This window comes from Micromesistius poutassou, assembly GCF_964030765.1.
Source record: "Micromesistius poutassou genome assembly, chromosome: 18".
NCBI classification, from domain to species: Eukaryota; Metazoa; Chordata; class Actinopteri; order Gadiformes; family Gadidae; genus Micromesistius; species Micromesistius poutassou.
Window position 1 is genome coordinate 9,379,759 of NC_140288.1, and position 15,000 is coordinate 9,394,758.

Genomic DNA, 15,000 nt, shown 5'->3' on the forward strand with positions numbered 1-15,000 from the left:
CACACACACACCCCAGAGTTGTCACAGGGGACAACTGACTACCTGCCTACCTACAGAAGGTTCTAGAACAACATGGCCGTCTCCGGTAGGCCGGAGGAACGCAAGGACGGGGTCGCTAGAAACGTACATAAACCTCACCTTCTCATGTAAAGACTAGGAATAACTAGCGTGTAGTCTCATTGTTGCTTTAACTACCACCACCACCACCACTACTACTGCTACTACTACTAGATTTGGACGAAGATAGATTTGACCATTAGGCCCGTAATATGATTAAGAGTTACAAATTAAAACGTTTACTTGGACAGTAGAATTTTCTGCTCTGGCAGGCAAAAATAATCTTTAAGTTACGATGTACCGCTACTACTACTACTGCTACTGTCTTTGTGTCTGCACATAGAATAGTTTAAGCTTCTTAAAAAATGAAAACCGAGAGGGAGGATGTTATCAAACACTTGAAATAATAAACCAACGGAAATCAAACACCTAACCTTTAGAAAAAGCCTCAGAGCGACCGCTGGCTGGCATTAGATTACACGTGGATGGGAGGCCAATCAAAGGATCACTCAGTTATCTCCAAGATCACAGACCGTAAATCACTTCTACATGACATGTTCACATGATCACTGTTTTGGTTAGCTTTGTGTCTAAGTGCTTACTTGTTGATGGTTGCCGACAAATCAATCTCAGCGCAACAGATATAATCTCTGACAACAAACACTGGCACTCACAAGCCGACACAGACCTCGAAGGCTTACGTAATAAGCAAACCAACGATATAAATATGTAAATGTTCGTATATTGGAGGAAATGTGTCATGCGATGAACAACAACTGAAAACAAGGCTGTGTTTGGCAGTTTAGCGTGGTTGTTTCAACTTGCCGACACTTGCAGAACACATGTTTTCGGGCCTGCTGCATGCAGTACATCATACAACCCAAACATTTTCTTGTAAATATGTCTAACTATGTCTGGAGCTATTGCGGATCAAAGTTGATCTTGTATTGCTCAACACAAGCAAACCAAACAATGGACGGCCTGAGACATGTATGATCAGGTATGAACCTGAGACATTTATACGTATTCATACACCTGAGAGTGCCATGAATATACACATGAGGGCATAAAGGTTTAAAGGGGCTACATGTCATTTGACTTAAACAATTTGACCCTCCCCGACTCTCACTCTGTAGGCAGATTTATATTATCTTTGAACAGGAGTGGTTCTCGAGGAAAGGGAAGAGAGAGACGTCTAAGAGAGGATAATGACAGCAATGTCTGTTCATTATGATATGCATTGTGCCCCACTCACGCCATGTCAGTTTATAGCTAATGTTTATTTATCATTATAACTAAATTCAGCTTATGATTATCATTGTCTCAAGCCCTGGTGGTTGCGTTCCAGTGCTCAACGCGTGAGCTTGGGCAGGCTGCAGTTCACTTACCGGCCAAAGAGGTCAGTATTGAGAGGGTATTACAGATTTTTTTACACGTAGTCCATTTAATGCATAACTGTGTGCAGTCATTCAACACACCAGGGCGTCCAGGTAGACGTTGGTCCACTGCACTTGCTTAGACTTTTGGCCGGCCTTTGACCATGGGTCGTCCCAGAACATCCAGGTACTCCTGCACAACATGGAGAAGGAGAAGGAGAGGGGGTCAGGGAACACTGTTGCATGTACATCCACCATATGAACACCAGAGGGCGCACTTAACACAGAATTTATATTTTTATAAGGAGAGGGCCAAAGTCAAGCAGACAAAGTTAAATAGTGCATTGAGCATTATTTGGGGGGAGGTGGGGGAGGGGGGCGGCGGGGGGGGGAAGAAAATATCAGGTACTTCAACACATTTGCAAACACAATTGTTAGCACATTTGTTTTACCTGAGTGTTGATTCTGATGGCACCTATTGATGGAATCTCGTAGTAGTAGCCTGGGACAAACAATTGATCACATTCAAATATAAATTCAACAAAATAAAATGGAATAATGTAAAACATCATATCTGTGCCTCTATATAGGAATATGTTTTAAAATGGGTTGATATATCACAATATGAGTAGACTAACTCACTGGTTTAGGCAGCTTTATATTTGCATTGAATTGCCATCAGCCAAAGCGTTAAGTTATATATTTAATCAACACTTGAATATTTATATATATACACATCATATTAATATTGGTACAACTACTTCAACTACTACTGTGTTTGTACACTTTGAATACATTCAGTGTGTGTGTCGGGACATTGTTAGAAGTGTATTGGTTGTGATTGAAGCCAGCAAACCCCTGTGATACCTCTGTTGTCGCAGGCCATCGACTGGATTGGTCCCTTGTCGTAGTTGTGCTGCCCGACTGAGAATGTGAAGATACGCACCTGTGGAGGCAAGCAACACAGAGTCCACCGGGGGGATGGGATTAGTTTTGTTTTTGTCTTACAAAACAGAAGAACCAAACAATTCCTGCAGTTAGAGATTCAGGGGTAGGTCACTTTTGAGTGAGTGAGTGAGTGAGTGAATGTGTGAGTGTGTGTGTGCGTTGCTTTTATCCCTACCTTCTTGTCAGAATTGTATTTGTTAAAGATCTCCGTTGCCTTCTCCTCTCCTCCGTCAGTGAAAAGCATGATGATCTTGTTGCAGTTAGCCCGGGATGCGTTCATCTACGACACACACACACACACACACACACACACACACACACACACACACACACACACACACACACACACAAACAACATTATGGGATTTATTTCATCTCATATTCCACAATTCAATCAACAGTCTTTGCGAGACAACATCCAGAAAGAAAAATGTCAACACAACATTTAACTAACTTCGGAACTTTCCATTACGACATTCAACAGTCTTTTATATAAGTTTGGTTATGGAAGCAAATCTATCGTGCTGTTGCACAAGTGATCCCAGTCTCGCTCCATTCTGTGAAGAGAGTGAAGAGAGCCAGACCTGTTCCCTTTCCCGGCTAGGATTGTGTGTCCTGCCAGGAAAAAGGAAGAATGTTTTCTGTTGAAAAGCTCACTAGAGGGCGCTTTTGGCTCACGTTAGAAGGTCTGAAGCTGTGGTGACATTTTAGTCTAGACTCTCTCTCCTCAAATCACAACCAATTCAGCATTTTCGTTTGAACGGATTAACCCATCAAAAAACAACTAGCAAGAAGTCCATGGTCCGCACATTGTCCACTCCCATTTCCTCCCAAAAGACACAAAAATAACCAGACACACACGACAGGCATAAACACACAAACGCGTACACACACAGTGACATACAGACAAACAGACACACACAGACCCACACACACTCCCATCACGCCACACATGCCCCCCCCCCTACCAGGGCGAGCTGCTCGAAGGCCTTCTCGAAGCCCCCCCGGTAGTTGGTGATGCCCTTGGCGGTGATGGTCTGCACCGCCTCCTTCAGGATCTTCTTGTTCCTCACGTTGGCCTGCACCAGGTTCTGGAAGCACGCCGCCACCTTGGCCGTCTCGTGGAACTGGAGGGGGGGGGGGGGGGGGGGGGGAGGGGTGGGGGGAGGGGGAGGGGGAGGGGGTCAAGGTTCAGGGGTTTTCAGGGAGAAGAAGACGGCAAGAACGGGAAGGACGGTGGGATAAGGGGGTCCTGAGCTTTTTTTGGTTTCATTTCGGGACCCGAAACACAATCTAGGACCCGGAGAACACACACTAGGAAAACTCTGGATCCTTTTGTGAAGACGTAAGGATCGTGCTCAGAGTTTTCCCAGAGTTCCGTGCGTTGTCTGGCCATGGTTTAAGAAACGCTAGGATAAGGGGGCATTGGGAAGGCACTCACACATATTTGGGGTAATGCAAGATTTAAATATGTGGTGGGGAGAGAGAGATGCTTTGGACAAGCCAGGAGTGAAATGGGATGTTTCACTTCATTTATGTAACATCTCAGACTAATGACATCTAGTCTTCTGTATACGTAACGTCTCTAAACATTCATTCATGACTGAATGCCTAAATCATGCATTTAATAGTATTTTGGATGTGGAATTTCAATTTGAACAGAATTTTGACTGAATAACACAAACCGAATGGAGCTGAGGGTGGAACACATTGGATTTGTAGGAACAAATAGGTCAGGAATGTGAGAAGTGACATGAGGGTGTAAAAATAGAGAAACAATTTAGGCAATGAACGACAACATGGCAGTGACAGTGAGGACAACGTCACCAACGTTAGAGGCTTAAAGTAAAAGTTAAATTGAATAAGATCCAACTGCAGTGTTCAAAGAGTTACTGTATAAACCAAATTCTGGAGCCACAGATGGATAGCAATTAATTCATGTACACACAAACACACACATGCACTCTACAGGGTGGTGAGACATGGCTCATTAATAACAAACATCTGGCCCAGCAAACTGCAGGCCACCATTAATGACGATGCTCAACACCTGCACACACACCCACACACACACACACTCCCGCACGCAATGTGGGTGTTGATTTAGGCATGAATTCAACAACACATTTCTCTTTCACTTTTTTATACTGTCTTGTTGTTAATGTGTGTAAGAAAGTGTGATAACAAACTTATAATACAATAACACACACACACACACACACACACACACACACACACACACACACACACACACACACGTGGATATATCTGCTGCGATGCTTTTGTGCATGATTCTGCATTTGAGAGAAAGCAAACAGGGAGGGAAAGAAAAATAAAGAAAGAGGAAATCAAATATTTAAATATACCTGGTGACATTTACTGCATTTACATGTCCTGGCCTTTACTTTGAAAACCAAGAAGAGTTCAGACGACATCCACCCCCGCTTTGAAACCCCCCCCCCCCCCCGCACCGCTGAGAAACTACAGTGGCATCTCCCACTGAAATCTCTGCAGTACAATGGAGGAGATTCTCTGTGCAGTGCTGGCCCCGAGCCACCAATATACTTACATCCAGCCTCTCTCTCTGTAATGTAATTAGCAGTCAACAGGGCTTTGAGTTAACTGGTCGGACCGCTCTAAACAAAAACACAAGCCATCACTTTTATCGAGGAAATGGAAAGAAAATGTAATTAGAAAATACACAATGTCCCCCCCCCCCTTCGCCCCGGATTCATATCAAAAGCTAAATGGAGGAGGAGAAAAAAGCATTTGTGCAGGTCCATTACCAAGGAAGAAAGGAGAGGAAGAGAGGAAAGAACAAACGCTCAGGGAGAGATCTGGGAGTTCGGGACATCTGCAGAATATTTGGAAGCTCGCTTTTTAATTTCTTTATGAAAAGAAAGCATAATTTTCCTGAATCAGTTACTCTGAAGATCCAAGGGCTGATATGAGGACAGGAAATTATGCTAAAAAGTTTGATACATCATAATTTACATTTCTGGCCCCTTGGCTACATGTACCTCAAAAGAAAAGCACACCCTTGAACCGCCGTGACAAAATGCTTTGTTCATCCAGGGGCGGGCCATGGCATGGCTTTACCCAATCAGAGTCCTCTGAACCAGACCAGTCTGAGCCTGGGGCTCCGTTCTCCCTGAACTCTATGAACACTATCAGAGGATTCAAACAGGACCGCGGCTTTAAGTGTAACGTAGTGAGGTTTACCCGACTGACCAAGAGATTAAAGAGAGAGAGCGAGAGAGAGAGAGAGAGAGAGAGAGAGAGAGAGAGAGAGAGAGAGAGAGAGAGAAGAGAGAGAGAGAGAGAGAGAGAGAGAGAGAGAGAGAGAGAGAGAGAGAGAGAGAGAGAGAGAGAGGGTGGGGAGAGAGAAGAGAGGAAAGAGAGAGCAGAGAGAGAGAGAGGAGAAGAGAGAGGGATGTGAGTGGGTGAGCGAGAGAGGGAGAAAGCGAGCAATATGAGAAAGGACAAAAGGATAAAAATAAAATTAAAAACAAAACAAGAAGGGGAGACCAGACGTGGTCTATATAGCGCTCCGTTCACTAAAGGATCTCAGAGTCCTGATCTGAGTGCTCGCCGCTGGTTAAACAGACGGTTCAAAAGGCTTCACATTTCATTGGAGGGAACGCCACTCCTCAGCAAGAGACAACCACAGGATCTGAAATAAGCCCTCAGAAATACTGTTGAGAAGGAACCTTGGGGGAAATATGGGTCTCATGTGAAAGGGGAATGACCCATTAGGCTGGATGGAAACAATCAGGCTTTGTGTTTGACTTCACTTAATGCAAAAAGGCTACATGTTATGAGTCTGTTATGGGTTAGTGGACACAGGTTAACATTTGTTCTGATTGACTGATCTATATATTAAGAAGGTAATTCTATTCATAATTCAAACCCTCTATTGTATCAAAATGTGGAGGCACAGAACATGACTTCATAAAGAGCCTTATCTGTATCAAGTGTTCTTCATTGTGTATTTAATTACTTATTAATTTCCTGTTTCTTTCAGGTCAGTAAAAGGACATGTCTACTAATATTACTGAATGTGTGTCCCTGCAGTAATACTATTGAGCCACTGGGGGCGCTGGTTTCCATTCTATATATTCATAAACCCGCTCCCATCCATTCCCTTGGGGTGTTCGCTGGACCTGGATATTCGCACAGTGAGGTCAGAGAGATGCACTCTCTCCCTCCCACTCTTTGTCTCACACACTCACATCTCCTGTTGGTCATGTACAGACAGAAACAGACACACACACACACACACACTCTAAAGCACACAGAATGTACAAACTAAATTGAGCACAAATGATTGTACACAAATGATAAAGATTTGTCAGCTAATGTCACTACGCTACATTAGCTCAAAGAGGTCACTTGCCTTTCCACTTCCATTTTAAGTCACACACACACACACACACACACACACACACACACACACACACACACACACACACACACACACACACACACACACACCACCAATGTAGCATGCATCAGTGTATAAGCATGAAAAGGCATGCGGTTGTAAACAACAAAAAAATACGACACTATGACTTTAAATGGCGATATTGAAACGTGGATAGTGACACTTGGCCGTGGTGTCGGAGCAGTGACTCCAGCAGGTGTGTGTACCTACAGACAGGCTGTGTGTGTACCTACAGACAGGCTGTGTGTGTACCTACAGACAGGCTGTGTGTGTACCTACAGACAGGCTGTGTGTATCGTGTGTGTGTGTGGTGTGTGTACCTACAGACAGGCTGTGTGTATCGTGTGTGTGTTGTGTGTGTACCTACAGACAGGCTGTGTGTGTCGTGTGTGTGTGGTGTGTGTACCTACAGACAGGCTGTGTGTGTGGTGTGTGTGTGTGGTGTGTGTACCTACAGACAGGCTGTGTGTGTGGTGTGTGTGTGGTGTGTGTGTACCTACAGACAGGCTGTGTGTGTGGTGTGTGTGTGGTGTGTGTACCTACAGACAGGCTGTGTGTGTGGTGTGTGTGTGGTGTGTGTACCTACAGACAGGCTGTGTGTGTGGTGTGTGTGTGTGGTGTGTGTACCTACAGACAGGCTGTGTGTATCGTGTGTGTGTCGTGTGTGTACCTACAGACAGGCTGTGTGTGTGGTGTGTGTGTGTGGTGTGCGTACCTACAGACAGGCTGTGTGTGTGGTGTGTGTGTGGTGTGTGTACCTACAGACAGGCTGTGTGTGTGGTGTGTGTGTGTGGTGTGTGTACCTACAGACAGGCTGTGTGTGTGGTGTGTGTGTGGTGTGTGTACCTACAGACAGGCTGTGTGTGTGGTGTGTGTGTGGTGTGTGTACCTACAGACAGGCTGTGTGTGTGGTGTGTGTGTGGTGTGTGTACCTACAGACAGGCTGTGTGTGTGGTGTGTGTGTGGTGTGTGTACCTACAGACAGGCTGTGTGTGTGGGGTGTGTGTGTGTGTGGTGTGTGTACCTACAGACAGGCTGTGTGTGTGGTGTGTGTGTGGTGTGTGTACCTACAGACAGGCTGTGTGTGTGGGGTGTGTGTGTGTGGTGTGTGTACCTACAGACAGGCTGTGTGTGTGGTGTGTGTGTGTGGTGTGTGTACCTACAGACACCACGTTGACGTAGTCGTCGTCAGAGAGGGTCTCCAGCATCTCGCTGACCGACGTCCGGATCAGCTTCAGGGTGAGGCCCGACACGCTGCCGCTCCTACGGGGAGAGGGCGGAGACCGCCGTTAAAGGGGAGGCCGCAGAGACCGCCGTTAAAGGGGAGGCCGCAGAGACCGCCGTTAAAGGGGAGGCCGCAGTGAGCCGGCGTTAAAGGGGAGGCCTCAGAGACTGCCGTTAAAGGGGAGGCCGCAGAGACCGCCGTTAAAGGGGAGGCCGCAGAGACCGCCGTTAAAGGGGAGGCTGCAGTGAGCCCAGGTTAAAGGGGAGGCCGCAGAGACCGCCGTTAGAGGGGAGGCCGCAGTGAGCCGGCGTTAAAGGGGAGGCCGCAGTGAGCCCGCGTTAAAGGGGAGGCTGCAGTGAGCCCACGTTAAAAGGGAGGCCGCAGTGAGCCCGCGTTAAAGGGGAGGCTGCAGTGAGCCCACGTTAAAAGGGAGGCCGCAGAGACCGCCGTTAAAGGGGAGGCCGCAGTGAGCCGGCGTTAAAGGGGAGGCCGCAGAGACCGCCGTTAAAGGGGAGGCCGCGTTAAAGGGGAGGCCGCAGTGAGCCGGCGTTAAAGGGGAGGCCGCAGTGAGCCGGCGTTAAAGGGGAGGCCGCAGTGAGCCGGCGTTAAAGGGGAGGCCACAGTGAGCCGGTGTTAAAGGGGCGGCCGCCATGCCGCCGTTTCCCAACGTAAGAGAGTACTGCTTCAGACGGTGTCTCAGAGGGGTGCCCTCTGAGAAGAGACCAGAAAGGCCGGAGAAGACGTGGCAGGAAGCAGTGCGGCCGGCCAGAACCGCCCAGAACCGCTCTGTGTGGTTAGGACGATTAATACGATAACGACGAGTCAGACAGGCCCCGCCCTCTGGAGAGGGAAAATGACGGCCTGGATGAATGAAAACAGGATGATGATGATGATGTGAAAAAAATCCATGTCGACAACATCAACATAAACCATTTATTTTCCAATATCACAATAATAGTTGATGAAGCAGTTCTCTCCAGAGCTGGGATAGCAGAGCCTTATGGTTCCTCTTAAGTCTTCTAGCTCAGAACGCGTTCCATACTCACTAACTCTTACTTATAATCAAATAATTGATCTTATGGATGGATAATTTACCCCATCCACGCACATCTCTTGATGCATCACCACACACACACACACACACACACACTGTAAAAACCCTTTAATGAGTCATTAATGAGATCAATTTAGCTTTAAAGTGTGGCAACAAGACAAGCATGATACATGGTGAATAAGCAAGAAATGAAATGCTAACATCGTTAGCCCACGATAATGACACGAGTTGAGTTGCATTCACAGTATCTCCGCTAATTAGTATACAAATTGAAAGCTGTGTTCTGTCTGGCATTTTGGAAAATAATTTCTTAAGAGAAACTACAACTTCAGTTTGCTAAGGTCAGACATTTCACAGAACTGCTTTGTCATTTAGTCCTTGGAGCTACGCCAGAAAATCCATTCTGGAGTGCACTATATCCCCCGGTGCTATGAGATTAATCACGCTGAATTACTTTTTCTTTATGGATGATGAAAAAAATATATAGTTGTAATAAATACAGAGCTGATTTAGAAGGGATGTGGCAGATTGAAACCTATCAATCACACTCAATCTGAAGGTGTCCGAAGCAGGAAGCTTGATAATCAATAATCGGCAGTATGTTATGTACGCTAGTGGTGTGACGCTTGCATACTTCAGCGACCGCTTCTAACACACACACTGAAAGAGCCTCCAGTCGATGCTACACTAAAGGTCTGCTACAATTCCAGGTGTTAAAGAGAGGGGAAAATAGTGAGGCTACGAATAACAGAGTTGGAATTATGACTAAATGGTGGTCGTTTTTGGACTCTGGACGAGTGTGGAGAGCACAGTGAACTCCCCCTCATCTCTCCTGGCGTGTTCCAGTGAAACGGGATTTGACCGTAGAAATAAACAAACTGAATCACAAGGTCGTCACTCACGCGTCCACCAGGATCAGCATGTCCTTCGGAGAGGCTGCCCCCTGGATGTACCTGGTGAGTCAACACACGCACGGACACACACACACACACACACGCACACACAGACACACACACGCACACACACACACACAGACACACACACGCACACACACACACACAGACACACACACACACACACGTCTTTATTAGAAAAACCCTTAAACTTTCTTCCATTTCCATGTTTAATATCCACTTTGCTCACCATCCTTGCGTGTCTGGCTGAAAGTGAACATCGCTTTGTGTTTGTGTTTCTATAAATCACGCCTTCATCTCATTTGTACCGGCACCGCACCCTTAATGTTTCCCCCAATTAACACAAGAAACATGAAAACAGTTTACAGCCCCATCCTGTGGGTGTCTGGTACTGTGAACGTGATGAGATCACCGGAAAAGGAGTGCTGCTGACTGTCCTGACAGAGCATCACAAAGCTTTTGTGCACACAACCCTTTGAAATCCACCACCCTTTAATCATCCTGATGAGATTAAAATGGGTGTTGGTCTTTGTGTGTGTGTGCATGCATACGTCCAACTATGTTTGTGCTTGCATGCATGTGTGTATTTGTGTGTCTTTGAGTGGATGTGTATCTGTTTGAATATGTGTGTGTGCGTTTGCATGTGTTTGCATTAGTGTGTGTTCAACAAACAGGACAGGTGCGCTCCGTGAGTCTGGACTGCACTCGTCTCACTAACGACAGTAACACCAGGCATTTTAATGAGACTCTACTCCCTCTATCCCATAATAATATGAATCTCCCTCACCAGGGGCGCCGGCGCACGTCGTACAGGTCAATCTTCTGCTGGGTCTTGCTCGAATCCATCCAGGGGGAGGCTGGGTAGTGGGATTCAAATAAACAAAACTAAACAACCTATCAATGGTGTCCTATGGGCCTGACCGAGTCCGTCCTCTGATTGGCTACAGAGACAGTCCTCTGATTGGCTACAGAGACAGACCTCTGAGTAGCTGCAGAGACAGTCCTCTGATTGGCTACAGAGACAGTCCCCTGATTGGCTACAGGGACAGTCCTCTGATTGGCAACAGAGACAGTCCTCTGATTGGCTACAGAGACAGTCCTCTGATTGGCTAAAGAGACAATCACCTGGGAAGAAGCGAGCCAATCCGGTGGCAGAGCCGAACACCTGCCACAGCAGGGAGGGGTCCTCCTCTTTGTTCCGGCGAAACACGTCCTCCAACGCCTCGGTCCAGTTCAGCTCGTTCAGCACGATGGTGGCTGCACACACACACACACACACACACACACACACACACACACACACACACACACACACACACACACACACACACACACACACACACACACACACACACACACACACACACGCACGCAAGGGAAGAACGACAGCATTATGAGTCATCGTGTTACATGGTGACAGGTCAAAATATGTGTTAGGGGTATTTGTTGAAAGAGATTGTTGCATTGAAGTTCAGACCAGATTTCTTCCACAGCCATCATATGTACATCATAGTACCGTCTTATATAAGAGGATAGCCGAGCATGACTGTTACACTTTAAGGGCTGGAACCCGGGCTGGTGTCCGTTGGAGACCCAAGGCTCATCTGCGTGTGGTCTGAGTCAGGGGGGAGTGTCTGTCTCAGTCTGTGTCCTCGCTGATCACTTGTTGGAACTGCTTTGAATGGATGTTGCCGAACTGCGTTGCCATGACATTCAAAGAAGTATAAAGGTGTATGACAGAAGGCGTGGATGTATTGGTTGATGTTTGGTGAGATGGCATGGCCCACGCCATCTCACCAAACATCTTATTAACGGCTTCCATTCATCACTGGATTCTACGGCGAGAAAGTCTGTATGTCGAAAAGATGTATCAGCTGTGTCTGTTTTAGTATGGTTACAACAACAGTGTGTGTCTAGACATAGGGTTATAAAAGTCACGCTTTGGACATCTATTTCAGAAATGGTTACCGACAGCCAATAAGACGCTCTAAACCACGACACACACACACACACACACACACACACACACACACACACACACACACACACACACACACACACACACACACACACACACACACACACACACACACACAAACGCAATTGCACACACACACACACACACACACACACACACACACACACACACACACACACACACACACAGACACACACACACACACACACACACTCACAAACAAAATTGTATTGCACTCACACATGGCTCCAACCACACAACAAGAAACAAGCATGGAAGTGAGGCAGAGAAAAAAAGAGTTCTCTGATCAAAGGTGAGCCAGCGGATGGGAGTAATCAAAGCATGCGCAGCCTGGACACGTCCATCTCATCAGTGTCTCTGGACCAGGCCCCCCAGAGGGAAGGATCGCCTTGGCAACCCCTATCTGTCAGTCGCCCATCTCACCCCCCGGGAGACTCTGCTAAAGTGTTTGTACTGTTTGTGTGGCGGGGAACGAGGGAGTGAGGGAAAGAGAGAGAGTGTGTGTGTATTCACTTGACAGTATGTTTAAATAGGAATGTTTCTATTGTTGTTTGTATGTTTGCGTGTCGTGAAGGAGATTACAATATGTGTGTTTCTGCTTACTTATACTACAGTGTACAACAGAGTGGGAATGTGTGTGTGTGTGTGTCGTGTGCATGTTTGTGGGAAGGAAACAATGTTTCTGCTTACCTATACTTAAGTGTTAAGTTGAGTAGCAATGTGTGTGTGTTTGTGTGCGCATGCACATGTGTTTCTTGTTTTCGTGAGAGAAATAATGTGTGTGTTTCTGCTTAGCTATACTACAATGTACATTTCAGTAGGATTGGTCTGTGCGTGTGTGTTTCTGAGTATGTGCGTGCATGTTTGTGCGTGCCTGTGTGTGTGTGTGTGTGTGTGTGTGTGTGTGTGAGTACGTGCGTGCATGTGTGTGTGTGTGTGTGTGTGTGTCTGCATGCGTTTGTGTGTGTGTGTGTGTGTGTGTGTGTGTGTGTGTGTCTGCATGCATGTGTGTGTGTGTGTGTGTGTGTGTGTGTGTGTGTGTGTCTGCATGCGTTTGTGTGTGTGAGTTCCACCGTGTGCCAGTACTTCATCACTAACGAGCGACAGAGAGGATCCATCAGGCCGGGGTCATGAGGAACTAACCCCACCCCGCCTCCCCCTCCCCCAGGGACCCATCAGTCACCAGGACATCCCTCACCCTCACTCCTCCCATCCTCTGACCGCGTCAGGCTCCATCCCGCCTCATCGCCACTCGGTCACCTGGAGATCCATCTGCCTGGAATCACCTGGCGGCCATACTGGCTCTAAGCAGGGGCTGGGCTTCCCTGCTCGCCTGGTAACCAAAATGCACACATGCATTTAGTGCACTGCTCATGTAATGTGGTCATGAGTCTGGAAATGTTATCTGCTGCATGACTGTGTAACTCACACTATGTAGTTAATTAAAAAATGATATTTGGATTATCTTTTTTAGAAAGGTCTGACCAGGGACTGCAAATTGCAAATAAGCCAACTGGCTAGAAACCTTTACAAATGATGTATGTAATAATGTGCGCAGCATTGTCCCTGACAAATAAACGAATAATAACAATAATAATAATAAGAATAAAAAGGATCATGAAACAGGTCACTCATGCACTAGAGGGCTTTCAACCCATAGATGGCAATTTGAGTCCATATTTACATCTCATTGTGTTTCTGAGTCACGCTATGCAGCTGCATTAATCGTCACCACGACGAGGTACTTCTGATTAAGTGTCTCTAGGGTAGGCCGTTAATAAGGTCCATCAGTACATCTGAGGAGGACAGTGAGGGGAAGAGGGAGGGATGGAGGAGAGGAGGTTCTGGGTACCAGGCGGTGCCCGACACCATGCCCTGTGTTGTGCCTTCGCTGGCAGCGGGCGAGGAGCTCTCGCTGCCCGGGCGTCTCCGTGATTACAGAGCAGGCAGCTGACAGGCAGGGAACCCAATAATCACAACATCAAGGAGGACCGTCCACTCAATAATCCTGCTGCTGCTTGTCACACACACACACACACACACACACACACACACACACACACACACACACACACACACACACACAGAGTTGAGTAATGCCCTCAGCCACCCTGCCACGCCTGACTCTCTCTCTCGGTCTGTCTGTCTGTATCTCGTCTCTCTCGCTCTGTCCGTCTCTCTCTCACACACACACACACACACACACACACACACACACACTCCTGTCGGACCACCCACACTGGAGCAGCAGGGGGAATAGATTCCAATCAACAGTAAACGAAGAGAGTGGGAGGAGGGAGGAGGAGGGAGGGGGAGGGAGGGAGGCGGGAAGGAGGTAGAGGGAGGAAGGAGGCAGGGAGGGAGAGGACAAGGTCGGAGGAAGGGAGGGGAGCAATGGACGGAGAGGAGGAGAGAGAGGGGGAGGAGAGGGAGAAATCGACAGGAGAGCAGAGGCAAAGGCAGAGAGAGGGGGAGGTGGGGAAGTAAGGAGGGAGGGATGGAAAGAGGGAAGAAAAGGACAGAGGGTTGGAGGGAGGGATGAGAGAGGAGAGGAGAGGAGGAGGTAGGAAGGGGGGAGTGGTGGGCCAGATGAGGGTGTGATAGAAGGTGAAGGAGAGAAGAAGGAGAAAAGAAAGAACAAACACCCTTTAGTCTCTCGCCCTCTCTCCGTCTCCCTCTCTGTCTCCCTCTCTCTGTCTCCCTCTCTCCGTCTCTGTCTCCCTCTCTCCATCACCCTCTCTCCATCTCCCTCTCTCCGTCTCCCTCTCTCCGTCTCCGTCTCCCTCTCTCTGTCTCTCTCTCCGTCTCTCTCTCTCTCTCCGTCTCTCTCTCCGTCTCCCTCTCTCACTCTCCGTCTCCCTCTCTCTGTCTCTCCCTCGTCTCTCTCTCCGTCTCCCTCTCCCCGTCTCCCTCTCCCTCTCTCTGTCTCCCTCTCTTCGTCTCTCCCTCTCTCTGTCTCTCTCTCCATCTTCCTCTCTCCCTC

General features: G+C 47.5%; 1 protein-coding gene across 1 annotated transcript in view; it reads right to left on the reverse strand.

The window, feature by feature from the left end:
- Window positions 1–15,000, reverse strand: part of LOC311363346 (voltage-dependent calcium channel subunit alpha-2/delta-1-like) — a 57,351-nt gene that overhangs the window by 7,550 nt on the left and 34,801 nt on the right. Inside the window, 10 exon segments of the mRNA XM_084483295.1 lie at window positions 1,534–1,592; window positions 1,594–1,626; window positions 1,886–1,935; window positions 2,301–2,379; window positions 2,557–2,661; window positions 3,350–3,508; window positions 7,989–8,088; window positions 10,007–10,057; window positions 10,806–10,875; window positions 11,144–11,275. Of these exon segments, the coding sequence (XP_084339421.1) occupies window positions 1,534–1,592; window positions 1,594–1,626; window positions 1,886–1,935; window positions 2,301–2,379; window positions 2,557–2,661; window positions 3,350–3,508; window positions 7,989–8,088; window positions 10,007–10,057; window positions 10,806–10,875; window positions 11,144–11,275 (838 nt within the window).